Source organism: Callorhinus ursinus, unplaced genomic scaffold (genome assembly GCF_003265705.2).
Source record: "Callorhinus ursinus isolate GAN/ISIS: 27379988/994484 unplaced genomic scaffold, GSC_fseal_2.0 scaffold2, whole genome shotgun sequence".
In the NCBI taxonomy this organism is placed as follows: domain Eukaryota; kingdom Metazoa; phylum Chordata; class Mammalia; order Carnivora; family Otariidae; genus Callorhinus; species Callorhinus ursinus.
The window spans coordinates 91,763,866-91,791,832 of record NW_027397064.1 but is presented as its reverse complement, the minus strand read 5'-3'; the positions used below and the strand labels follow the sequence as shown (position 1 = coordinate 91,791,832).

Genomic DNA, 27,967 nt, shown 5'->3' with positions numbered 1-27,967 from the left:
TTTATTTTTTTTTAATTTTATTTTTTTTTAAATTTTATTTTATTATGTTATGTTAGTCACCATATAATACATCATTAGTTTTTGAAGTAGTGATCCACGATTCATTGTTTTCGGACTATATATATTTGCAAACTTTAAAAATCAGCTGCCTGAGGGTATGGCTTCCAGTCAGCTTGAAATTAGGTGCTGACTGAGGTCTCTCCCTTTCAAACACTGACAGGGTTTGGCATACCATCAAAAGTGGGACCCATCAAGAATAATTCAGGCTGCTTAGACAATCACAAAGGTACAAGAGGAAACCAAAAAATAGGGCAGGATGGAACAATAAGGTTCATCACCTACACAAGGAAAGTCCTTCAAGATGCAGAGGAAGCTGTTATAACTAATATACATAGAAACAAAGAAAGAAAAGCAAAATGAGGAAACAGAGGAATATATGCCAAATGAAAGAACAATATAAAACCCCAGAAAAAAATCTTAATGAAACGGATATAAGTAATTTATCTGCTAAAAAGTTCAAATTAATGGTCATAAAGATCCTCATCAGTCAGGAGGAGCAAGATGGCAGAGGAGTGGGAGACCTAAATTTTGTCTGGTCCCAGGAGTTCAGCTAGATAGGGATCAAACCATTCTGAACACCTACGAACTCAACAGAAGATCAAAGAAAAGAATAGCAGCAACTCTCTGAACAGAAAAGCAATCACTTACTGGAAGGTAGGATGTGCATGCGGAGAAGTGAATCCGAGGCGATATTTGGGAAGATAGATGGCGGGGGAGAGGGCCTCTGTGGGCCGCTCCTGGCAAGTGATAGAGCCACAGAGCACAAAATCGGAACTTTTAGAAGTCGGCTCCGCTGGGGGACGTCGCTCCAGTGGCTAAGTGGGAGGTGGAACCCTCGCTGGGACAGTGTGGTCTCAGGACCCTGGGGGTCACAGGAAGACCAGGGGTACCTGAGTGTGGTAGAGCTCCCAGGTATTGGGAGCGGGGAAGCCGGCTGCAGAGATGGAGCCGAGTGGGCTATCAGCTCCAGGTTGCCATAAACCGTGATCCGCAGCACAGTAGGGCCACTGCTCTTCCAGCAGGGACCCAACAAGCAGCAGATCCGGGGAGACTCCCCTTCCTGCCCCGGGAGGAGCAGCATGGGAAAGCACCATAGGGATCTGCTGGGTTTGGAGACTCCACATAGGGTTGGGTGCCAGAGATAGAAATGGTCAGTCACAGACCGGGTGAGCATGGAATGTGGCCGGAGACCAGGGAGATGGGAGTGATTGACTGCTTTTCTCTGGGGGTGCACTGAAGAGTGGGGCCCCAAGTTCTCGGCTCCTCCAGGGCGGAGATTGGGAGGCTGCCATTTTCACTCTTGTCCTCCAAAGCTGTACGAAAAGCTTGTAGGGAACTAACGCTTCCGAGAGCAAACCAGAGCAGATTCCTTAGCCCGGCCCCGGCAAGGGCGGGGCAATTTCGTCTCCAGCAAAGACATTTGGGAACCATGGCAACAGGCCCCTCCCCCGGAAGATCAGCAAGAACAGCCAGCCAAGACCAAGTTCACCAATCAATGAGAATGGCAGAACTCCAGCGCTAGGGGAATACTGCACATAGAATTCATGGCGTTTTTCCCCATGATTCTTTAGTCTTTCAAAGTTAAATTTTTTTAACTTTCCTTTTTTTTTTAATTTTTCTTTTTCCCTTCCAACATTTTATCAATCCCTTTTTAAAAAAAATCTTTTTTATTTTTCATTTTTAGAGTCATATTCTATCCCTTCACAGTAGTTAACCTTATTTTTGGTATATATATATATATATATATAACTTGTTCTTTCTTTGAAATTTTGGGATACAGTTTTTTCTAACAGACCAAAATATACCCTAAATCTCTAGTGTATGGCTTTGTTCTGGTCTCCTGCCTGATCACATTCTCTCCCTTTTTTTTTTTTTTAAATCCTCTTCTTTCTTTTTTCAACCAACTTCTTATCTTATCAATTCCTTTTATAAAATCTTTACAGTCATATTCCATCCCTTCATCATATTTACCCTTATTTTTGTACATATATAAGTTTTTCTTTTTTTAAAATTTTGGGAGGCACTTTCTTCTAACAGACCAAAATACACCCAAAATCTAGTGTGTGGCACTGATCTATGCACCAGCCTGATATTTGATCATATTCTGTTTTTTGTTTGTTTGTTTTTATCTTTTTCTTTTTCCTTTCTTTCCCTTTCTTTCCCCCCAGTTTCAGGTCACTTCTAATTTCTTTAGTGTATATTTCTCTGGGATCTTTCTTACCCTGTTAACATTTTGTTCTCTCATTCATGTATTCTCCTCTGGACAAAATGACAAGATGGAAAAAATCACCTCAAAAAAAAGAACAAGAGGCAGTACTGGCTGCCAGGAACCTAATCAATATGGACATTAGTAACATGTCGGAACTAGAGTTCAGAATTATGATTTTAAAGATATGAGCTGGGCTTGAAAAAAGCATGAAAGATATTAGAGAAACCCTTTCTGGAGAAATTAAAGAACTAAACTCTAACCAAGTCGAAAACAAAAAGGCTATTAATGAGGTGCAATAAAAAATGGAGGCTCTAAATGCTAGGACAGATGAGGCAGAAGAGAGAATTAGTGATATAGAAGACCAAATTATGGAAAATAAAGAAGCTGAGAAAAAGAGAGATAAACAACTAGTGGATCACGAGGGCAGAATTCGAGAGATAAGTGATACCATAAGATGAAACAATATTAGAATAACTGGGATCCTAGAAGAAGAAGAAAGAGAGAGAGGGGCAGAAGGTATATTGGCAGAGAACTTCCCTAATGTGGGGAAGGAAATAGGCATCAAAATCCAGGAGGCACAGAGAACCCCTCTCAAAATCAATAAAAATAGGTCAACACCCCAGCATCCAATAGTAAAACTTAACGAGTCTCAGAGACAAAGAGAAAATCCTGAAAGCAGCTTGGAAGAAGAGATCTGTAACCTACAATAGTAGAAACATCAGATTGGCAACAGACCTATCCAGAGAGACCTGGCAGGCCAGAAAGGACTGGCATGATATATTCAGAGCACTAAATGAGAAAAATATGCAGCCAAGAATACTATATCCAGCTAGGCTGTCACTGAAAATAGAAGGAGAGATAAAAAGCTTCCAGGACAAACAAAAACTAAAGGAATTTGCTAACACGAAAACAGCCCTATAAGAAATATTGAAAGGGGTCCTCTAAGCAAAGAGAGAGCCTAAAAGTAACATCGACCAGAAAGGAACACAGACAATATACAGTAACAGTCACCTTACAGGCAATACAATGGCACTAAATTCATACCTTTCAATAGTTACCCTGAATGTAAATGGGCTAAATGCCCCAATCAAAAGAACAGGCTATCAGACTGGATAAAAAAACAAGACCCATTGATATGCTGTCTGCAAGAGACTCATTTTAGACGCAAAGACACCCCCAGATTGAAAGGGAGTAGAAAACCATTTACCATGCTAATGGACACCAAAAGAAAGCTGGGGTGGCAATCCTTATATCAGACAAATTAGATTTAAAACCAAAGACTATAATAAGAGATGAGGAAGGACACTATATCATACTCAAAGGGTCTATTCAACCAGAAGATCTAACAATTGTAAATATCTATGCCCCTAACTTGGGAGCAGCCACTTATATAAGCCAACTAATAACAAAAGCAAAGAAACACATCGACAACAATACAATAATAGTGGGGGACTTTAACACCCCTGTCACTGAAATAGACAGATCATCTAAGCAAAAGATCAACAAGGAAATAAAGACTTTAAATGACACACTGGGCCAAATGGACTTCACAGACATATTCAGAACATTCCATCCCAAAGCAACAGAATACACACTCTTCTCTAGTGCCCATGGAACATTCTCCAGAACAGATCACATCGTAGGTCACAAATCAGATCTCAACCGATACCAAAAGACTGGGATCATTCCCTGCATATTTTCAGACCACAATGCTTTGAAACTAGAATTCAATCACAAGAGAAAAGTCAGAAAGAACTGAAATAAATGGAGGCTAAAGAGCATCCTACTAAAGAATGAATGGGTCAACCAGGAAATTAAAGAAGAATTAAAAAAATTCATGGAAACCAATGAAAATAAAAACACAACTGTTCAAAATCCTTGGGATGCAGCAAAGACAGTCCTAAGAGGAAAGTATATAGCAATACAAGGCTTTCTCAAGAAACAAGAAAGGTCTCAAATACACAAACTAACCCTACACCTAAAGGATCTAGAGAAAGAACAGCAAATAAAGCCTAAACCCAGCAGAAGAAGAGAAATAATAAAGATCAGAGCAGAAATCAATGAAATAGAAAGCAAAAGAACAGTAGAACAGATTGATAAACCCATGGCCAGACTTATCAAAAAAAGAGAAATGACCCAAATAAATAAAATCACGAAAGAAAGAGGAGAGATCACAACCAACACCAAAGAAATACAAACAATTATAAGAACATATTATGAGCAACTATGTGCCAGCAAATTAGATAATCTGGAAGAAATGGGTGCATTCCTAGAGATGTATCAACTACCAAAACTGAACTAGGAAGAAATAGAAAGCCTGAACAGACCCATAACCACTAAGGAAATTGAAGTAGTCATCAAAAATCTCCCAACAAACAAAAGCCCAGGGCCAGATGGTTTCTCAGGGGAATTCTATCAAACATTTAAAGAAGAATTAATACCTATTCTTCTGAAACTGTTCCAAAAAATAGAAATGGAAGGAAAACTTCCAAACTCATTTTATGAGGCCACCATTACTTGATCCCAAACCAGACAAAGACCCCATCAAAAAGGAGAATTACGGACCAATATCCTTGATGAACATGGATGCAAAAAGTCTCACCAAAACACTAGCCAATAGGATCCAACAGTACATTAAAAGGATTATTCACCACGACCAAGTGGGATTTATCCCTGGGCTGCAAGGTTGGTTCAACATCCACAAATCAATCAATGTGTAACAATACATTAATGAAAGAAAGAACAAGAATCATAGGATCCTCTCAATAGATGCAGAAAAAGCATTTGACAAAGTCCAGCATCCTTTCTTGATCAAAACTCTTCAGAGTATAGGGATAGAGGGTACATACTTCAATATCATAAAAGCCATCTATGAAAAATCCACAGTGAATATCATTCTCAATGGGGAAAAACTGACAGCTTTCCCCCTAAGGTCAGGAACATGGCAGGGATGTCCACTATCACCACTGCTGTTCAACATCGTCTTAGAAGTCCTAGCCACAGCAATCAGACAACAAAAAGAAATAAAAGGCATCCAAAACAGCAGAGAAGAAGTCAAACTCTCACTGTTTGCAGATGATATGATACTTTATGTGGAAAACCCAAAAGACTCCACCCCAAAACTGCTAGAACTCATACAGCAATTCAGTAAAGTGGCAGGATACAAAATCAATGCACAGAAATCAGATGCATTTCTATACACCAACAATGAGACAGAAGAAAGAGAAATTAAGGAGTCGATCCCATTTACAATTGTACCAAAAAGCATAAGATATGTAGGAATAAATCTAACCAAAGAGGCAAAGGATCTGTACTCAGAAAACTATAGAATACAAATGAAACAAATTGAGGAAGACACAAAGAAATGGAAAAATATTCCATGCTCATGGATTGGAAGAACAAATATTGTGAAGATGTCTATGTTATCTAGAATAATCTACACATTCAATGCAATCCCTATCAATATACCATCCACTTTTTTCACAAAAATGGAACAAATAATCCTAAAATTTGTATGGAACCAGAAAAGACCCCAAATAGCCAGAGGAATGTTGAAAAAGCAAAGTAAAGCTGGTGGCATCACAATTCTGGACTTCAAGCTCTATTACAAAGCTGTAATCATCAAGACAGTATGGTACTGGAACAAAAACAGACACATAGATCAATGGAACAGAATAGAGAGCCCAGAAATGGACTCTCAACTCTATGGTCAACTAATCTTCAACAAAGCAGGGAAGAATGTCCAATGGAAAAAAGACAGTTTCTTCAACAAATGGTGTTGGGAAAATTGGACAGCCACATGCAGAAGAATGAAACTGGACCATTTCCTTACACCACACACAAAAATAGACTCAAAATGGATGAAAGACCTAAATGTGAGACAGGAGTCCATCAACATCCTAAAGGAGAACACAGGGAGCAACCTCTTTGACCTCAGCCTCATCAACTTCTTCCTAGAAACATTGCCAAAGGCAAGGGAAGCAAGGGCAAAAATGAACTATTGGGACTTCATCAAGATAAAAAGCTTTTGCACAGCAAAAGAAACAGTCCACAAAACCAAATGACAACCGACAGAATGGGAGAAGATATTTGCAAATGACATATTAGATAAAGGGGCTAGTATCCAAAATCTATAAAGAACTTCTTAAACTCAACACCCAAAGAACAAATGATCCAATCAAGAAATGGGCAGAAGACATGAACAGACATTTTTCCAAAGAAGACATCCAAATGGCCAACAGACACATGAAAAAAAGCTCAACATCGCTCGGCATCAGGGAAATCCAAATCAAAACCTCACTGAGATACCACCTCACACCAGTCAGAATGGCTAAAATTAACAAGTCAGGAAAGGACAGAAGTTGGCAGGGATGTGGAGAAAGGGGAACCCTCCTACGCTGTTGGTGGGAATGCAAGTTGGTGCAGCCACTCTGGAAAACAGTATGGAGGTTCCTCAAAAAGTTGAAAATAGAGCTACCCTATCGTCCAGCAACTGCACTACTGGGTATTTACTCCAAAGATACGATTGTAGGGATCTGAAGGGGTACGTGCACCCTGATGTTTACAGCAGCAATGTCCACAATAGCTAAACTATGGAAAGAGTCAAGATGTCCATCGACAGATGAATGGATAAAGAAGATGTAGTATATATATACAATGGAATATTATGCAGCCATCAAAAGGAATGAAATCTTGCCATTTGCAACGATGTGGATGGAACTGGTGGGTATTATGCTAAGTGAAATAAGTCAGTCAGAGAAAGACATGTATCATATGATCTCATTGATATGAGGAATTCTTAATCTCAAGAAACAAACTGAGGGTTGCTGGAGTGTTGGGGGGTGGGAGGGATGGGGTGGCTGGGTGACAGACGCTGGGGAGGGTATGTGCTATGGTGAGTGCTGTGAATTGTTTAAGACTGTTGAACCACAGACCTGTACCTCTGAAACAAAAAATACATTATATGTCAAAAAAAAAAAAAAAAAAAAAAAAAACAGGGGGGGGAGAAAGAAGGGAGGGGGGGAGGGGGGGGAATTGGAGGGGGAGATGAACCATGAGAGTATGGACTCTGAGAAACCAACAAACTGAGGGTTCTAGAGGGGAAGCGGGTGGGGGAATGGGTTAGCCTGGTGATGGGTATTAAGGAGGGCACATAGTGCATGGAGCACTGGGTGTTATATGCAAACAATCAATCATGGTACACTACATCAAAAACTAATGATGTAATGTATGGTGATTAACATAATAAAAAAATAATAAACAGTATACAGAACATGAAAAAAAAAAAGATGCTCACCAAACTCAGAAGAAGAATGGACCAGCAGAGAGAATTTCAACGAAGAGATAGAAAACAGAAGAAAGTATCAAACAGAAGTCACAGAAAGAAGAATACAAACATGAAAAAAAAAAAAAGAACTGAACTGAAAATACATGAATGGGGTTCAAAAGCAGACTAGATGATGCAGAAGAGCAGAACAGTAACCTAAACCAGGGAAGTGGAGCTCACCCAAAGAGAGGAGCAATAATAAAAAAAATTTTTAAAAAGTGAAAATAGCCTAAGGGACTCATGGTACGACACCAGGGGAATAATGTTTGCACTATAGAAGTCCCATAAAAAGAGGAGAGAAAGGGGCAGAAAACTTTCTTGAAGAAATAATAGCCAGAAACGTCCCTAATGTGAGCGAGAAAACAGACACCCATGTCCAGGAAGCACAGAGTTCCAAGTAAGATGAATTCAAAGAAACACACACCAAAACACATTATAAGTAAAAAGTCAAAAGTTAATGATGAAGAGAGAATCTTAAAAAGCAGCAAGAGGGGTTACAGTCTTTGTTTTAAAATCTACTGGGTGGTTCAGTAGGTTGTGTCCGACTCTAGATTTCGGCTTAAGTCATGATCTCAGGGTTGTGAGATCAAGCCCCATGTGGAGCCTGTGTTTCTTGCTCCTCTGCCCCTCCCCTCCCCCGTCTCTTAAATAAAAAAGTAGCAAAAGAACACTTGTTACATACAAGGGAACCCCTATCAGACTATTAGCTGACTTTTCAGCTGAAGCTTTGCAGGCCAGAAAGGAGTGGTGCAATATATTCAAAGTCCAGAAAGGAAAACACTTCCCACCATGAATACTCTACCTAACAAGGCTGTTATTCAGAACTGAAGGAGAAATGAAGTTTTTCAGAAAAGCAAAAGCTAAGGGAGTTTATCGTCACTAAACAAGAAATGTTAAAGGGACTTCCTTAAGCTGAAAAGAAAAGGCATTAACTAGTAACAAAAAAACATATGAAGTAAAAAATCTCACTGGAAAGGCAAATATATAGTAACCATTTATTAAATTAACCCCTTATAAAGCTAGTATGAAGGTTAAAAGACAAAAATAGTAAAATCAACTCTAACCATGATAATTAGTTATGGGATACACAAAAAAGAAAGATGTAAACATCATATCAAAAACATAAAACACTGAGGTGAGAGGGCACGAAAAATGTAGACTTTTTAGAATGCATTCAAACATAAGTTGCTATCAAGTTAAAATAGACTGCCATATATATAGTGGCTGTTATATATAAACCACATTTTAACCACAAAGCAAAAACCTACAGTGGATACAAAAAGATAATGAGAAAGGAATCTAAACACAACATTAAAGAAAGTCATCAAACTGCAACAGAAGGGAGCAAGAAAAGAAAGGAAAAGAGAGGAACTATGATAAAAGTCAGAAAAGAATTAACAAAATGGCAATAAGTACATACCTATCAATAATTACTATAAATAAATGGACTACATCCTCCAGTCAAAAGACAAATAGTGGCTGAATGGACGAAAAAACAAGACTCATTGCAGATCTAAGGACACACACGACTGGAAGTGAAGGAATAGAAAAATACATTCCATAGATATGGAAACTAAAAGAATGCTGGTGTGGCTACACTCGTATCAGACAAAATAGACTTTAAAACAAAAATTGTAATATAAGAAAAAGAAAGGTATCACATAATGATAAAGGGGTCAATCCTACAAGAAGATATAACATTTGTGAATATTTATACACCCAACAAAGGAGGACCAAAATATATAAAGCCAATAATAATAAACCTAAAGTAAGAAATTGACAGCAATACAATAATAATAGGGGACTTTAATACCACACTTACACAATTGGATAGATCATCTAGACAGGAAATCAATAAGGGAATATTGGCCTTAAATGACACACTAGGTCAGATGGTCTTTTTTATTTCTTTTTATTTTTTCTTGAGAGACAGAATGGGAGAGAGCATGAGCAGGGAGATGGGCAGAGGGAGAGGGAGAAAGAGAATTTCAAGCAGGCTCCACAGTCAGCACAGAGCCCAACATGGGACTTGATCCCACGGCTCTGAGATCATGACCTGTGCCAAAGTCAAGAGTCGGATGCTTAAGTGACTGAGCCACCCAGGCACCCCAGATCAGATGGTCTTTAAAGATATATACAGAACATTCCATCCAAAGGCAGCAGAACACATTCCTCTCAAGTACACATTGAGCATTCTCCAGGACAGATCACATGTTAGGCCACAGAACAGGTTTCAATCAACTTAAGAAGACTGAAATCATACCAAACATCTTTTCCAATCAAAATGGTATGAAACTAGGGAGGGGGGGGGGGGGATGGGTTAGCCCGGTGATGGGTATTAAAGAGGGCACATTCTGCGTGGAGCACTGGGTGTTATGCACAAACAATGAATCATGGAATACTACATCAAAAACTAATGATGTAATGTATGGTGATTAACATAATAATAAAAAATTATTAAAAAAATTAAAAATTAAAAAAAGGGTATGAAACTAGAAATATATTACAAACAGAAAAGTGGAAAAAAATCACAAATGGGTGGATATTAAACAACATACTACTAAAGAACGAAGGGCCAATGAAGAAATCAAAGAGGAAATAAAAAAGTACCATGAGACAATGAAAACAGAAATATGACGTATCTATATATCAATAGATCTATAAATACAACAAAATCTATAGAATGCAGAATAGGAGGTGCTAAGAGGGAAGGAAGTTCATAGCAATATAGGCCTATCAAAAGAAACAAGAAAAATCTCAAACAGTCTAAAGAAACACCTAAAGGAACATACTGCAATGAGCACTGGGTGTTATATGCAAATAATGAATCATGGAACACTACATCAAAAACTAGCGATGTACTGTATAGTGACTAACATAATAATAATAAAGAATGGAACTAGAAAAAGAACAAACAAAGCCCAAAGGAAAGAAGGAAATAATGTTAAAAGGAAGGAAATAATAAAGATCAGAGTGAAATAAATGAAATAGAGACTTAAAAAAAACAATAGAAAAGATTAATGAAACAAAGAGTTGGTTTTTTTTTTAAAGATTTTTTATTTATTTATTTGACAGAGAGAGACACAGCGAGAGGGAACACAAGCAGGGGGAGTGGGAGAGGGAGAAGCAGGCTTCCTCCTGAGCAGAGAGCCCAATGCAGGGCTCGATCCCAGGACCCTGGGCCCTGGGCCCATGATCTGAGCCAAAGGCAGACGCTTAATGACTGAACCACCCAGGCACCCCCCAAAAAGTTGTTTTCTTGAAAAAGTATACAAAATTGACAAACCTCTAGCTAGACTCAAGAAAAAGAGAGAGAGGGCTCACACAAAATTGGAAATGAGAGGAGAAGTCATAACTGTTACCAGAGAAATACAAATGATCATAAGAGACTATTATGAATAATTATAGGCCAACAACTTGTACAACCTAAAAGAAGTGGATAAATTCCTAGAAACATACAATCTTCTAAGATTGAACCATGAAGAAATAGAAAATCTGAGTAGACATATGACTAATAATGAATTGATTGAATCAGAAATTATAAAATTCCCAACAAACTAAAGTCCAGGAAGAGATGGCTTCACTGGTGAATTCTACCAAACATTTAAGGAGATTTAATAATATACTTGTCAAACTCTTCCAAAAACTAAAGAGAAGGAAATGCTCCCAAATTCATTTTAGGAGGCCAGCATTACCCTGATACTAAAACCAGACAAGTACACCACAGAAAAAGAAAATTACAGGCCAATATCCCTAAAGATCATAGATGCAAAAATCCTCATTAAGATATTAGCAAAGAGAATTCAATAATACATTAAAAGGATGATACATCATGATCAAGTAGGATTTATTCCAGGGATGCAGGAATGGTTCAACACCCACAAATTAATAATTATGCTACATTAACAAACCAAATGATAAAAATAATCTCAATAAATGTAGAAAAAAGCATTGGACAAAATCTAATATTCATTTATGATAAAATCTCTCAACAAAGGGAAATTACCTCAATTTAATAAAGGCCATATATGAAAAACCCACAGTTAACATCATACTCAGTGGGGAAAAGTTGAAAAAGTTCTTCCTCTTCAGAGTAGGAACAAGACAAGAATGCCTACTCTCGCCACTTTTATTCAACATAGTATTATAATTCCCAGCTGCAGCCATCAGACAAGAAAAGTCATCTAAATCACAAAGGAAGAAATAAAATTGTCACAATTTGTAGATGACATGATACTATACACATAAAGCCCTAGACTCCATCAAAAAATGGTTAGAACTAATAAATGAATTCAGTAAAGGAGAATACAAAATTAATATACATAAACATTGCATTTCTGTCCATTACTAATGAACTATCAGAAAGAAATAAGAAAAAAAAATCCATTTACAATTGCATCAAATAGAATAAAATACCAATGAATAAACTTATCCATGGTCAGGAAGGCCTGTATACTGAAAACTAATAAGACACTAATGAAAGAAATTGAAGAAGATACAAATAAATTGGAAGGTATTCTGTGCTCATGGGTTGAAAGATTAATAATATCAAAAGCAATCTAGAGGTCTAATGCATCCATATCAAATCCCACTGGCATTTTTCATGGAACCAGAACAAATAATCCTAAAATTTGCATGGGACCACAAAAGACCTCACATAACTAAAGCAATCTTGAGATAGAAGAACAAAGGTGGAGGTAGCAGGCACCCTAATTTCAAACTATAGTATAAAGCTATAGTAATCAAGACAGTATGGTATTGGCATAAAAACAGACACATAGATCAGTGGAATAGAGAGCACAGATAAAAACCCACACATCTATGGTCAACTAATTTACAACAAAAAAGCTAAGTCCATACTATGAGGAGAGAACAGTTATCTTCAATAAATGGTGTTAGGAAAACTGCACAACCACATATGAAAGAATGAAACTAGACTACTATCTTACACCATGCACAAAAATTAACTCAAAATCGATTAAAGAGTTGAATGTAAGACCTGAAACCATAAAACTATAAGAAAACATAAGCAGTAAGCTCCTTGACATTGGTCATGGAGCTGAATTTTTGGGTCTGACTCCAAAGCAGAAGCAACAAAAGCAAAAATAAATAAGTGGGGCTATATCAAACTGAAAAGCTTTTGCACAGTGAAGGAAACCATCAACAAAATAAAAAGGCAACCTACTAAATAGGAGAATATATCTGTAAATCATATATCTGATAAGGGGTTAATATCAGAAATATACAAAGAACTTAATCAATAGCAGAAAAACAATATATTAATTAAAAAATGGGCAGAAAATTTAGAGATATTTTTCCAAAGAAGACATATAGATGAAGAAAAATAAAAAAGAGATATAGATGGCCAAGAGGCACATAACAAGATGTTCAATATCACTAATTATCAGGGAAATACAAATCAAAATCACAATGAGATATCACCTCACACCAGTTAGAATGGCTATTATTAAAAAGATAAGAAACAAAAAGTGTTGGTGAGGATGTGGAAAAAAGGGAACAATGTATACTGTTGGTGGGAATGTAAACTGGTGGAGCTACTATGGAAAACAGTATTGGAGAGTACTAAAAAAAGTTAAAATAGAACTATCATATGATTCAACTATTCCACTTCTGGGCATTTATCCAAAGAAACAAAAACACTAATTCAAGAAGATATATTGCACTCCTATACTCATTGCAACATTATTTACAATAGCCAAGATAAGGAAGCAATGATGAATGAATGTATAAAGAAAATGTATTGTATATATCTATTCACTGACCACTCCCCAGCTATAAAAAAGGAATTGTTGCCATTTGCAACATGAATGGACCTTGAAGGTATTATGCTAAGTGAAAAAACTGGGCAGAGAAAGACAAATACCATATGATTTCACTTATGAGTGGAGTCTAAAAAACCAAATCAAACTAAACCAAACCAAGCTCATAGATACAGAGAACATAGTGGTAGTTATTAGAGGGGAAGGGAGCTGGGACTTGGCTGAAATGGGTAAAGGGGGTTAACTGTGAGTTACCTAGACTTACTGTGGAAATCACTTTGTAGTGTATACAAAAATAGAACTATTATGTTTTACACCTGAAACAATGTTATTTACCAATTTTACCTCAGTAAAAAATAAAATAAATATTTGCTATTAAAAAAATGGACATGCATTGAAATAGCTGTGCAAGGTAATACTGAACAGTGAAAGAAAAACACCTGATTCATAAAAGAAAGATTTGGTAAAGGTGATTGGGTGATTTTAAAGAAACTTTGTACACAGATACATATTCTTCTTCAGATACACTTAAAAACAATAAACATGCATACTCACGGGGAGATGCATTTCAAATTCTTTTTTTTTTTTAAATATTTTATTTATTTATTTGACAGAGAAAGACACAGCGAGAGAGGGAACACAAGCAGGGGGAGTGGGAGAGGGAGAAGCAGGCTTCCTGTGGAGCAGGGAGCCCGATGTGGGGCTCCATCCCAGGACTCTGGGATCATGACCTGAGCCGAAGGCAGATGCTTAATGACTGAGCCACCCAGGCGCCTCGCATTTCAAATTCTTAATACTTTCCTAAAAATGAACCCTTAAACATAATTCAATAATTAGAAAGTTTTAGAGAACAAACAGCTACAAATCATAATTTTAGTTATGTATTTTTAAAATACCTAGGATCTTAAATACCTATTGATTTTTTTATAGACCAAAATTATAAACACCACCAAAAGGAAAGTAGTTTTTTATTTTATTTTTTAAGATTTTATTTATGTATTAGAGAGAGAGAGAGCACAAGAGAAGGAACACAAGCTGGGGGAGTGGGAGAGAGAGAAGCAGGCTTCCCGTTGAGCAGGGAGCCCGATGTGGGGCTCGATCCCAGGATCCTGGGATCATGACCTGAGCTGAAGGCAGACACTTAACCAACTGAGCCACCTAGATGCCCCAGGAAAGTAGTTTGTTAAACAAAAGAAAAAAGTCTTAGAAGTAATCCCTCTATTTCTTTTTTTTTTTTTTTTAGCAATATTTGACAGAATGGCATTCTAGTATCCTAAAAAAAAAGTACTAGCTCTAAAAAAGATACCTAAAAAATTTAGTAAGATTTCACATAAAAAACATTGTTTCTTCCTATGGAACTAAACTTTGCAGACTTTAATTTTATTCCTATAATATATGATCAATTCTTTCAAAAATTAAAATTAAACCCCCCTATATGGAATGAATAAGTCACAAGAATAAAAGGCACAGCATAAAGAATATAGTCAATGATACTATAATAGAAATGCATGGGGACAGATAGTAGCTACACTTGTGGAGAACGTAGCATAATGCATAAAGTTTTCAAATCACTGTTTTGTACACCTAAAGCTGTATTTTGTACACCTCTAACACTGTGTCAACTACACTCAAATTAAAAAAAAAAAATAAAAACTCCCCCTCTCACACCATATTGCACCAAAAGGGTTAGGGGAAAAAAACCCCAGACAGTCTGAATGACTATAAGCTTTTCTATTGTGTAATTTCTTATTCAGTTATATATGGCCCCTGAGAGTATTTGTTATTATACAGAGACATACCCACCATTCAAAATTTACAAATACTAATACTGTAAGGTTTACTTCCTATTCTTTTTTAAAATAAAATAGTTCTGCTGAAGTTGCCATTACATTTTTTACTCTTCCCCAGATTGATTCTCTTCCTTCCAGATAAAATCAATATTACAAGTTTAATATGTGTTCTTCCAATCTATGTTTATATATTTGATTAAATATACATATATATTCATAAAATACCTAATATTATTTGTGTGTATGTGCTATGCATTTTATTTTATTTTATTTTATTTTTTTTTTTAAAGATTTTATTTATTTATTTGAGAGAGAGAGAGAATGAGAGACAGAGAGCACGAGAGGGAAGAGGGTCAGAGGGAGAAGCAGACTCCCCGCTGAGCAGGGAGCCCAATGTGGGACTCGATCCCGGGACTCCAGGATCATGACCTGAGCCGAAGGCAGTTGCTTAACCAACTGAGCCACCCAGGCGGCCCTGTGCTATGCATTTTAAAAATAACATTATGCTTTCAAAATCTGATCATGTTAAAACATATAAATCTAATTTATTCATGTTAACTTCTAAATGGTATCTTATGACTATTTTTAAAATTTTTTTATTTTTTAAGATTTTATTTATTTATTTGAGAGAGAGCACGAGCATAAGCAGAGGGGAGAGGGAGAAGCAGGCTCCCCACTGAGCAGGGAGCCCGATGCAGGGCTGGATCCCAGGACCCCAGGATCATGACCTGAGCTGAAGGCAGACGCTTAACCAACTGAGCCACCCAGGTGCCCTTCTTAAGACAATTTAAGTAGTCCATCTCCTACTGATGAGTATTTTGGTTGTTTACAATCTCTGGCATTCCAGAAACTGATTCAATAAACATCCTTGTACATGTATCCTTATACCCATGGGTAAGAATATATTCCTAGAAATGGAATGGTTTGGTTGGAAGGCATTTCTCACTTTACCAGATATTGCCTAACTGCTCTTCAAAGGAGTTACAACAATTTATACTCCTACCCAGCAGTATATGAGAGTTTGGTATATGAAATGTTCCTGACATTTTTGGTATGTCAAGTATTTTCATTGTTGCCAACCTAGTAGGTCTAAAATATGGTATTAGTGTAGTTATTTTACAAGTATTTTGCATGTATGGAAGGACAGAGCCACTGAGCAAATACGATGATGATGTCAGGAACCAGAGTTCTTACTGTTGGGTATGGGAAACATAAGTACTTATTTTTGCATAGATATAAGGAGAAGGTGAAAAAGAACCTGGTGGTGCTGGATTTGAACTGCAGTATTAGAGTGAGCTTACGAACTAAAAATGCACACATATACACATATATACATATTAACTTATCCATGCAAAAATGTATATGTGTATAAATCACTCTATACACTGAAAATATCTCAGAAGTAATGATATCCAGAGCAATAAAAAAAAAAAAAAAATCCTGATTTCTAAGTATCATTCTCCAGTTAAAGGAATCAGGACTCCTTAAAGAAATGTCTGGTTCCAGGTCTGGGGCAAAGAAAACACAAGGTCAATCTCAAATTGTTTGTCAGAAAGCTAAAAAGCATTCAGCAATGTAGGGACTTGCTTTAAAAAAAGAAAGAAAGAAAAGAAAGACAGGTGCCTCCATAAGCCAGATCTTAAGAAAAAAAGTGAAGAATTATAATACACTAATTTAGTAACAGAATCCCCAAGTTCTAGTGATATTTTTTTTAAATAAGGAAAAATAAAGTTCACCTTTACAGAAAAATGCCAATATAGAAGCAAAGATAGAATTAGAAAAACCACTATTTTAGAACTGATTCAGACAAAGATCAGAGTGAATGCTAAGTCCATCAGATGAAAAGTTTTGGACACAGGACAGGCACAGAATCTCAAAGTACCACACCACAGATTACTTAATAATTGTCAAGGGAAAAATGTGCCTTTACAGTTTGCCTTATTTTGGTGAGGAAGAGCTTCCTTTCATGCTTCTTGGCTATTCAGGTATCCTCTAATGTTCACATTCTTGGCCTATTTTTCTGTTGGCTTGTTTGTATTTTACTAATTAAATTGTATAAATTCTTATATACTTTGGACATTGTAATGCCAATATCTTTAGAGAGTCTGTGACCTGTCTGTGTTACACTTTGTGGTAAATTTAATACATTTTCCCCTGTCCTCTGGATCGTACATACAGCCATCTACGTTTTCTTCTGAAGGCTGGATTCTATTGAGCTTGCTTTTCTAAGGAGAACAGTGAACACTGGCATTAACTGTTGGAAGATACAAGCCACTGGTGCAGCCTCCTTGCAATGTCATCTGGTGGCTCTAAGAGGTTTTCCAGCTTTATGTGGAAGCTCCTTTTAACAGCACAAACAATTAAAATTGGCTATTTAAAAAATATATGATAAAGTTATAGTTTTAGGATGTTAAAAAATTAAAAAAAGAATTTGTCATATAATCTTACGTGAGTGAACAAAATTTCATTCTTGAGCTCTTCATAGCTTTCATTTGGATTCCAAGCTTCAGCAAACTGCAGGAAATCCCATTTTTCCTTATCACCTTCCTCAGCCTGAAGTTGTTCCTTCCTACCATTCAATGTACTCCCTGTAACTTGTGTCTGTAAGATGAAGAAGCATATGAATTTTACAAAAGTTCTCTCACAGCTGATACTTACTAAGCAGTGACCTGATTTTGCATTTAAACCACAAGCAATTCACTAAAGAAACTCTTAGTGTTTCAACCTGTCATGGACCTTAGTAATAAAATTTTTCAAAATTACAACCAAATTACTAAGTCGATGATTCCTATACTTAATGAGGTAAATGTCTAATCAGAGAAGTTATACCATTTTCTTTTCTCATAAAAACTTTTGAGTGGCTAGAACAAGCGATGTCCCTCCTACCCTTTCTGGGGTCCAGGTACAGGCTGTCCTCTGTCCAAAATTAGCCAGAACTCAAGCCTTCTGTGCAAGGTTTTTTCTTAGCTTACAAAAAGGACTTGGGGTTTGACACTGTTATGGTTCCTTGCTAGCTCATCCTCTTTTGGCCTCTAAAATGGTAGATGAAGGCCTTGGAAGACAGGAAGAACACATGTAAATGCACGTCTCTCCCAGTAAGAATAGGTAAGGTACTACCAACTGAAGACTTTTCTAACCTCGGTCCCTATTAACATCACTATCTTAGCGTACTTGAATATCCTTTGCCTGAAAACACTACAACTCAGTATCCTAACTTACGTAGGCTCTACATAATGAATAAGTTGGTAACCTGGTTTGAATTCAAGCTTTACCTTTCGATTCAACATCCCCCACATAAGGGTGTCCAGAGTCCCATTTGCAACAAGGTAGTGAATATTCACAGAACTGCACTGTCCAATTCGGTGAGCCCGGTCTTCTGCTTGTTTTATATGTCCAGGGTCCCAATACAACTCAGCAAATACAACATGAGTTGCAGCAGTAAATGTCAAACCCTAAGCAAAATAAAGTGAAGAAACTGAGATGCAAATAAACTGAGAATGTAACATACAGCCAGATATAACAAAGTCTTTCTGAACATGTTAAATGAACAAGAGAAAGCTGAAGGACTTAAAAATAAGTCAATCTTTCATTTTAAGCCAAATTAAGAAAATTTAATTCATGAAAGGCAAATGAAGACTGCTTATTGCAAATGGCCAGGTAAACTACAAAAAACACATTTAAAAGGTATTTCATTATTTCCAAAAGTCAGTTTGATGGAGATATATATATATAAACAAAATCACTTTATCCTCTGATGAGGACTGGATTCACATTACCACTGGAAAATCTAATACAATACATTATAAATGAGAATATAATTTCTAACACATGGTATCCATAGCAACTAGGCAGAAAGCAACAACTCCCTCTATTCATTTAATTCATAGTGTTGTTTTATAAAGCAAGAAAATCATGTTTCCAGTCACACTATTCTTTTCCTATGAAATTTCTCATGTTACATCTCAAACACTCTTAAGTTTACTGGCTTTTATCTCAATATATATATAACACAATTGACTTTTTTGTGCAATTGCATTTTACATCAGTTTGAAATAGTTTGACATTAATAAGTATTAACTAAGTCTTGTTGTATAATCACTATGTGAAAAATAATGCAAATCTCAAATTAAGAATGTCTCCAAAAATGCATGATTTTAAAGTTGAAAGGCTGGGTGAAATGTGAACCATGCTTAAGCTATTGTCACACAGTAATAAATGATGTTATGTGGTTGAAAGAAATACCTATCATCCTTTGAGAGAATCATCTAATCCACGCTGGTGTTCACATGCCCTGGAACTTCTATCAGTGAATGACTTTTGTGACTGCTGTGCTGTTATTTTTATATTACTTTAACTTAAAATATTTTTATATCACATAACGACATCATACCAGCATTCATTAAATGGTGGCATAAGTTCTCAAGCTGAAAAATTCATTAAGGATCCATCACTTTGGAACAGAAGTTAGAAGTGATAAAAACATGGTAAGCCCAACAACCATCAAGCTAAACTGTGCTGCTATTTAGGACAGGAAACACCACAAAATATTAGAGATGATGCTGGAAAATAACAAGTAGTATTTAACGAGGGATGAAAACCTTGTGTGTTAGAAGCATCATATGACCATACAAGAATAAAAGGGAAATATGCTGGCAAGACCCACATCCCTCTAACATACTACTAAACTACAATGGAAGATTCATATGCCCCAAGAAGAAAGCCCTTTCTACTTTCCTTTATTCCTATGAACATACTAATGCTCAAGTATATGAGTTTTCAATTATACTAGGTCCTCAGGAATACAGCTTTGAATAAAATATGGGTGCCCTATACAATCTTAACTTCAGAAAGTCTTTTATCAAGCCACTCCCAGATCATCCTACCTGGCTTCCTTCTACTTTTCTTCTCCCATGCCATGAGTACTCCATTTCTAATTTTAAGCTCTTTTTGATGACATTCTCTCTGGCTGGAATATTCTAACAGATAGAAAACTTAGACTACTAGAGGTTTAATCCAACATGAGGGAAGTATTGAGATAATCCTCCTTTTGGTAAGAACTCCTGGTGAGTTCTAGAACTTCTTTATCCTCATGGAGCTTCTCTCTATAATCAATTTTATAGACATCAATTAGCTGGCTAAAAGCAGATCTTTGGCCCTGGTTCAGATTCCAGAATCTAGAGATATGCTATATATCAGGTTGGATGCACAGAAAATATGTTCAATCATTTTTCCCTATGTTAAATATCCTGGCTTAGATATTTACATCAAAATATTGTAGAATGTTAGTGGAAAAAAAAGTCAGAAGGATCCCCCTTACATAGTGAGGCAGAGACTGTCATTGTCTTCCATAATAGCTATTCAGTTCTTATTTCTTTGTAACAATACCTGATTTTTATTTTTTATTTATTTATTTTTAAGATTTTATTTATTTATTTGATCGAGAGTGAGAGAGCACAAGTAGGGGGAGCAGTAGAGGGAGAGGGAGAAGCAGGCTCCCCGTGGAGCAGGGAGCCTGATGCGGGGCTTGTTCCCAGGACCCCGGGATCATGACCCGAGCTGAAGGCAGACGCTCAACCATCTGAGCCACCCAGGCGCCCCAACAATACCTGATTTTTAGTGTGACTAGACAAAATAAAGGCTATTTTTCCCAGCTTCCCTTGAAGTTAGTTGTAACCATGGGGCTAACTGCAGGTGAATAAGATGCAGCATGCCTTTCTCCAGTCAGCTGCCTGGATCACAGATATGATGGAGGAACTCTAGCAGCTCTCTTAAATAAGAGATAGCTGCTAGGAGTGGTAAAGCAGAAAGCCAGGAGACACTTAAGCCCTAAGGACTTTGTGGAACTACCATGCTAACCCTGGGCTGTCTACATGAAAGAGTAAAACTTTGTGTATTTGAGTCATTCTTAATTTGGGTTTTCATTTACTTGCAGCCAAACCCAATCCTAAGGGTCAAACCAGGGGTGCTCCATAAAAAGTTCTTTTCCCTCAGGTCACCTTATCTCACAGGCTCTGGTGAAACCAATCAAGTAAGATAAGTGCTATAAGAAATGAAAGGAAAATTCTATGCAGATTCAAAGTTAGAAAAAGAAAAGATCATGGAAAAGTATTAGCATCAAATCAACTATATTCATCTAGGAAATTCTTTCCTTGAAAATTTAAGATTTGAGCCAGAGGTGGTGAGGTCTCCTTCTATTATACTTTCTAGCACTCTCCAAAGTAGAATATTTATTACACCTTTATCTTGATGTAAAGTTATAATTATGGTTAATGACCTTTTTATTATCTTAACAACATTTCATTATCAAATTTACACATGGAATTTCCTACCTGGCCAGCAGCCTGAATGCTTAGGATAGCCACACGAGTATCAGGATCCTTTTGAAACTGATTAACTAGATGTATTCTTTCTGAAGATGGAACACTTCCATCTATCCTAATGTAGCGAGCCTAGTATCAACAAGGGAAATGGCAAAATTAGCACAAACCCCTATGTACCCATCTCATTTTATATGTTTTATGCCTTATTTTTACACTTCAAATAACAAAATATAAATGGGTTAAGATGAAAGGTTAGTAAATGTTATATAAGAAGAATCTTAATCAGATTTCTTAATAGCTTCTTATAACAATTCCCCATTTTTAAATCTTTTAATCTACTTGAGGGTAGGATCTATGTCTAATTCATCCTCATACCATCAATGCCAAGTGCAATGCCTTGTATATAACATGAGCTCCATAAATCATCACTGAATTAAGCTAAAGTCTTCAGTAAAATTCTGTGTAAATTCACGTGTAAACTTTAAATGACAGATCAAACTAACTTTAAAGCTACAGGTTCACTGATTCCAAAGTAAAAATAAAGCCAGACAGGGAGAAAGGGAGAAAGAGGATTTTACCCACAGGAAAATATCTTTTTTGGTGTACCATTTGAATTCATTTTTTTCACATTCCTAAACTTAACAGAAATATGTGATAAGGCACCTCCACTGAGTTGGGGAACTAAGACACTCCCATACATTTTTAAAAAGTAGGGAAACATTAAGTGCTAAACTCAACAGTGCTGTCTTCTAGGAATGATTTGGGTTAGGAAAAGGGAGCAATTGGTGTGTGTTAGAGTAACTAAAAAGAACTCATGACTCAACTTTCTAAAATTCAGTATTAAGTTGTGAATTTCACATCGTCTCATTTATATATGCACTTCTATGGAAAACATAGCCTTATATAGTTAAGACATACTAATATTCACTTTCATAAGGAAATAAAGTTAATCATTAAATAGAATGTCCCATATTAACTTTCTATGTCTTCACAAACAGATACACATTGCTCAGTGAGCCATCTAATATCCAATAAGGGAGATTATAAAATCTTCCAACAGTCTTTCTAAAGAAAACACACATTGTCAGGCTAGGGAGAGTTTGGGAGAGATTCACCTCCAAACCATGACTGTCTACCATTTTTAACTGTTACTGATGTTAAATGGGATTCTAAACACATCAGTAAAGCAGAAGTGGGGAGAACAGACTGCTATACTTAGAATAGATCCCAGTAGTTTTAAAGTTTTAAGCTTAATGGAATCAGAATAAGAAAATATTATGAATCTAATTTTATTGCCCAATCATTAAAAAAATATTTCTAACGGTAATTTAACTCTTCCTCAAGAGGCATTTAAAGACACGATATGATAATCAATGTGAGCGCACCTTTTCATGGGGAGCACTTTATTATATTATCATAAATCTTTCTATGAAGGAAGCACTAGAACTACTTCTTTGGTAACGTTAATAAACATACTGGCAAATGCTCAAAAATGTATACAAAGCTTTAAAAAACATGGCTTAATTTCTCCACTTAAAAAATCTACCTACATAGGCAAGTGGTTTTGCACCAACATGTATATTAAGTTCACACAATTTGTCACGAAATATCTTCTGGCTGTTTCTGAGCATCTCTAAAAGCCCTAAGCACACAAAGAGAGATGACAGGTTTAAACTCTGAAAGAAAACATGGCAGATGTTGTCACTGATAAGACTGCTGGGTATTAAGCGAATCTAAGAAAATGCAGTAAGGCCAGCAGGTTTGGGGAGCTTACTTGAGAGGGTACCTGGCCCATCTGTTTCAAACTCACCTGTACTAAATCTTACTCTAAATCACACTCTACAGAGGATGCTGCCTGGCAGTTTAAAAGGCATGACTGCAGCTGGATACTAAAATTGGCTGAATTCATTCTGTTTCCCCTCGACATCACCATATTCTAAAGCTGACTTGCAGGTAAATAAAAATTTTAATTTTTAAATGCCTACACCAGTCTCAAATGGTATATCCAGTAACAATAATGGAATTCACAGTATAGCCTATCAAGTCAGCATATTTTAATCAATCCAGATAATTAGATTGGTGGAAAATTACAAGCCTGGAATAAAAGAAAAAGTTTAATAGTTTATCATCAACATAATAATAATATAATATTAGTATAATTTGCAAGAAAAAATCTAATAATAATTAATATATCATTTAAACAAAGCCAAAAGAACCCTCAATTACAAGACTACAATTGACGTTTAGTATATTAACAACCTGCATGCTAAAAAGTATTTTACAGAAAAATGATAACATACCTTGTTTTCTATGACTGCTTCTGTGCAAGCTTGGAGCATGCTTAAATGATGAGCAAAAACCAGAAACTTAAGTGAATCATTTTGAAGCATCATCTTAATATAGTCCTTTACAGCACCTGCCTAAATATTAAAAGTTAAACCTTATTAATGGCATATAAATCTTTATCAAAAAATCACATCACTTTCTTTTAACAAAGAAGAAAAACTTCAAAAGTCAAAAATTTTTATGAACTTTCAACTTCTTTGTTCTCTAGGTAACCTAGGGAAACAGAGGGCCACATCTAAGGGGAAAAGGGAAAAACAGACACAAGAGGGGAAAAAACAAATCCTATTAACTCTGAGAAGTAAAACAAGAACGAGACAAGAATGAGAAGAAAAGGTTTCAGTGGAAAATAGGTAGTCAATTAGGCTGTGGCCAAAAAGGGGTTGGTGGTTTTGTTTAGAAAGAAAAGAAGGGCCATATGCACCCCAATGTTCACAGCAGCAATGTCCACAAGAGCCAAACTGTGGAAAGAGCCGAGATGCCCTTCAACAGATGAATGGATAAAGAAGAGGTGGTCCATATATACAATGGAATATTACTCAGCCATCAGAAAGGATGAATACCCACCATTGGCATCAACATGGATGGAATTGGAGGAGATTAAACTAAGTGAAATAAGTCAAGCAGAGAAAGTCAATTATCATATGGATTCATTCATTTGTGGAACATAAGGTATAGCATGGAGGACATTAGGAGAAGGAAGGGAAAAATGAAGGGGGGAATCGGAGGGGGAGATGAACCATGAGAGACTATGGACTCTGAGAAACAAACTGAGGGTTCTAGAGGGGAGGGGGGAGGGGGGATGGGTTAGCCTGGTGATGGGTATTAAGGAGGGCACGTACTGCATGGAGCACGGGGTGTTATACGAAAACAATGAATTGTGGAACACTACATCAAAAACTAATGATGTACTGTATGGTGACTAACATAACATATTAAAATAAAATTAAAAAAAGAAAGTAATTTTCAAAAAGGCTCATATAAAAGACTAAGTGGAAATGGATGAATAGCACTTTTTTTTAAAAAAAGAGAAAACTAAAAAATAAGAAAGCTGGGACTGGAGCTTAAGGGTTAAGGAAAGTTGCTTCATTCATTTTCTTAACTAAGAAACTTCTATTGGTTTAAAAACAGGCCATTTAAGGTGTAGACAGGCTAAGAGTAATGGAAAATGAGGGGATTTAGCTTGTTTCCAGGATGGACAAGGTTGTAGAAGAGGCTGGAGTGGTGGGATGAAGAAAACAGGAGGGAGGTCTGAGAGCACAGGAGGATGTATGAAGAAACTGTGAAGTAGAAAGGAGAAAATAAAGAAAGCTCAGATTAAAAAGACTTTGCCTATTAAGAAAGAGAATATGAGATGAATTAAATAGGAATTAAATTTAAAGCATCAATTAAATCTAAAACATGAATATAGTCTCTTAACTGTTAAAAACTAATTATTTAGAAACTGGGGGAAAAGAGAGCAGGCTGAACATATTTGACCTAGACTCCCCCTCAATGCTGTATAGCAAGGTGTACAGAGACAAAGAGAACTGGAAAGGGATCAATAGCAACAAAACTTCGGAAATTAGGGGTGCCTGAGTGGCTCAGTCAGTTCAGCAGTGACTCTTGATTTTGGTTCAGATCATGATCTCAGCATCATGAGATGGAGACCCTTGGAGGGCTCTATGCTCAGCGGAGAATCTGCTTGAGATTCTCTCCCTCTACCCCTCCCCTACCAACTTGTGTGTGTGAGCGTTTTCTCTCTAATAAATAAATCTTAAAAAAGAAACAGAAAGAAAACTTTGGAAACTAAAAATTAATTTAGTAATTGATTAGCCAACCTGACAGCTCCTAAGGTGGCAATATGGAAAGTTGAGAAGCATGTGGGTTAGAATATGGTAATGTAAAAAAGGTTTAGGAAATGATGCAAGGGGAAGTGAGGGGTGTGTGGCTACAATAGGAGGATTGGTCAAAGAATATTTAAATAGTTGATTATGTGCAACACTGATCTATATCCTCTCTGTACCCATTCCACATGATAGAGTACTTCTCCAACCTACTCTCAGAAAGCAAGAGGTTTTTTCTGGAGAGGGTAAAACAGAAGGTATCTGGATAAGGGAATCCCACATTGATGGCAGACTATTCTACAATATCATAGAGATTAAATAAAAGTTACATAATAAATGCTGAGCTCTGCCTTCTCCCTCAGCCTTGTTATCCTCCCATGTCCCCCAAAAGATAAAGAGGCTTATGCCTTCTACAAAGGACAGCAGAATCATATAAAATGATTATTTTCTAGGGAATCAGACAAGCCAGGGAGAAAAGACTAAAGATTCTGATACTGAGGTTTCCTCCATAAGACATCAGCCAGATTACCCTTTACTGAAGGCCATAGTTTCCAAGCCATATCCATGTACAGAGTTTCCAGGCAGTGTAACTAGAAGAGATAACATTTATAAAACAACAGGATGCTCCAGAAAAGGAATGATTAAAGAAAAAAGGGAGGGAAGTACTCTTGGAAATTAAAAGCATAATAGCAGAAATGAAAAATTTACGGTTGTGAAGCTGAAAAAATCTTCCAGGAGGTAGATGAAAAATAATAGAGTAAATATAAAAGTACAAGAAAATTAGAGGACCAAGCCAAGAGGGCAATGCATAAATAATAAAATTTCTATAAACAACAGAAAAAACAGAGGAAAGAAAATAATCAGAGAAATAAAAAAAGTTTTACAGAACTTAAGGGCATGAGTTTCCAAAATGGAAAATGGAATAGGTCCTCTGAGGATCCTTCACAATGAATGAAAATGGACCTAGAGCAAGGTCCATCATCATGAAATTTTAGAACACTGGGGACAAAGAAATAATTCTATAAGCTTCCAGGGAGTGGAGGAAAGGAATTAAAATAGAATAAAAGCTTTGAAGTGCACTGGATTTCTCAACATCAGTACTAGTAATTCTAGAGAAAATTATTTCTAACTAAGAATTTATACCCAGCCAAATTAAGAATCAATTATAAAAGTAGAATAAAGCCATTTTCAAATATGCAGAGACTCAAATAATTGATGACAGCTAAAATCACAAAGCAAGCAGTAATACAAACCAAGAAGCAATATAAACATGTTGCTGAGGGATTTGAAGTAAATACTGAAAAAACAAAACAGCTAAAAGAACAGAAAATGGTTGCCTCTGGGGAATAACTTTAGAAGACTTATTTTTTGAAATAGGTGTTTTTCCTCACTAAACTATGATCATATGTAGCTTTGGTAACAATAAAAAAAATTTTAAAGAGGGGCATTTCCAAATTGAAAAGTACCTATTTATAAAATTAACGGACACCACTATGAAGTCATAGGACTGATTTTGCAAGTTGCATTTTATATGTATAAATTTTCCAAACAACAGAAATTCATCATACAATGAGACTGGAGGCCATTAAGAACTTTAGCCTTGGATTTCAGTGCCTCAGAGAGTGAAATGAAGTCCTCTCAAAATAAGGAGCTATAAATTCCAGATACGTTGCTATGGTAACTGAACCACTTTAATAAACTGCTTGTTTGACTAAGAGCTGTATTTACTGTGATAAGTCTTTCAAAAAACACATGTCAAGTTGGAATATTTTTAAGGTACATTCATTTACCATCCATTGCAGACTTACAAATTATACAACCACTGTATCCCCAGTCTCAGATGCATTCCCTGCCTGAAGAGAAAAACTATTTCTGCCCGAGTCTCCTCCACTGATATCACCCCTTCCTCATTACAACCAGAAGCTGCTGATGTCAAAGCCCAAGCCTCCTGTTCCCCACTCTTACTAATCACTGGTTTAGAAAGACTTATGGTTAATATTAATATTATAAAGTTCAATTATATAATGGGCTAAACAGTCTCTTGGGACTAGCCTGGTAATTTAACCATCACTGTGACCTTGCTTCCTGCAAGAATGAGAACCAAATATCTACATAACAAATAAACTTAAGGATTTTTCTTAGGTTCTTAAAATGGGACTGCAAAGGAGTGCATTTTAAAATGTACTATACAAGTTAATTGTTCTGATTGTATTCTAATTAAAACTGTCACTGCATTGTCATATTTTAAGTTATCTGAGCAGGATTTGCTTTCAAACTATCTTAAACAAATTATGTGGAATGGCAGGTCCTGAT

At 36.4% G+C, this 27,967-nt stretch overlaps 1 protein-coding gene across 5 annotated transcripts in view; it reads right to left on the bottom strand.

Moving 5' to 3' along the window:
- ZRANB3 (zinc finger RANBP2-type containing 3) overlaps nucleotides 1–27,967 on the bottom strand; it is a 311,788-nt gene that overhangs the window by 41,443 nt on the left and 242,378 nt on the right. For all 5 annotated transcript variants that reach the window (XM_073884606.1, XM_025856866.2, XM_073884610.1 and 2 more), the window contains 4 exons: nucleotides 23,786–23,905; nucleotides 21,495–21,614; nucleotides 18,438–18,617; nucleotides 17,614–17,766 (listed from right to left, as the gene is read on the bottom strand). In XM_073884606.1, coding sequence (XP_073740707.1) covers nucleotides 17,614–17,766; nucleotides 18,438–18,617; nucleotides 21,495–21,614; nucleotides 23,786–23,905 — 573 coding nt within the window. The remainder of the gene's footprint in view (nucleotides 1–17,613; nucleotides 17,767–18,437; nucleotides 18,618–21,494; nucleotides 21,615–23,785; nucleotides 23,906–27,967) is intronic.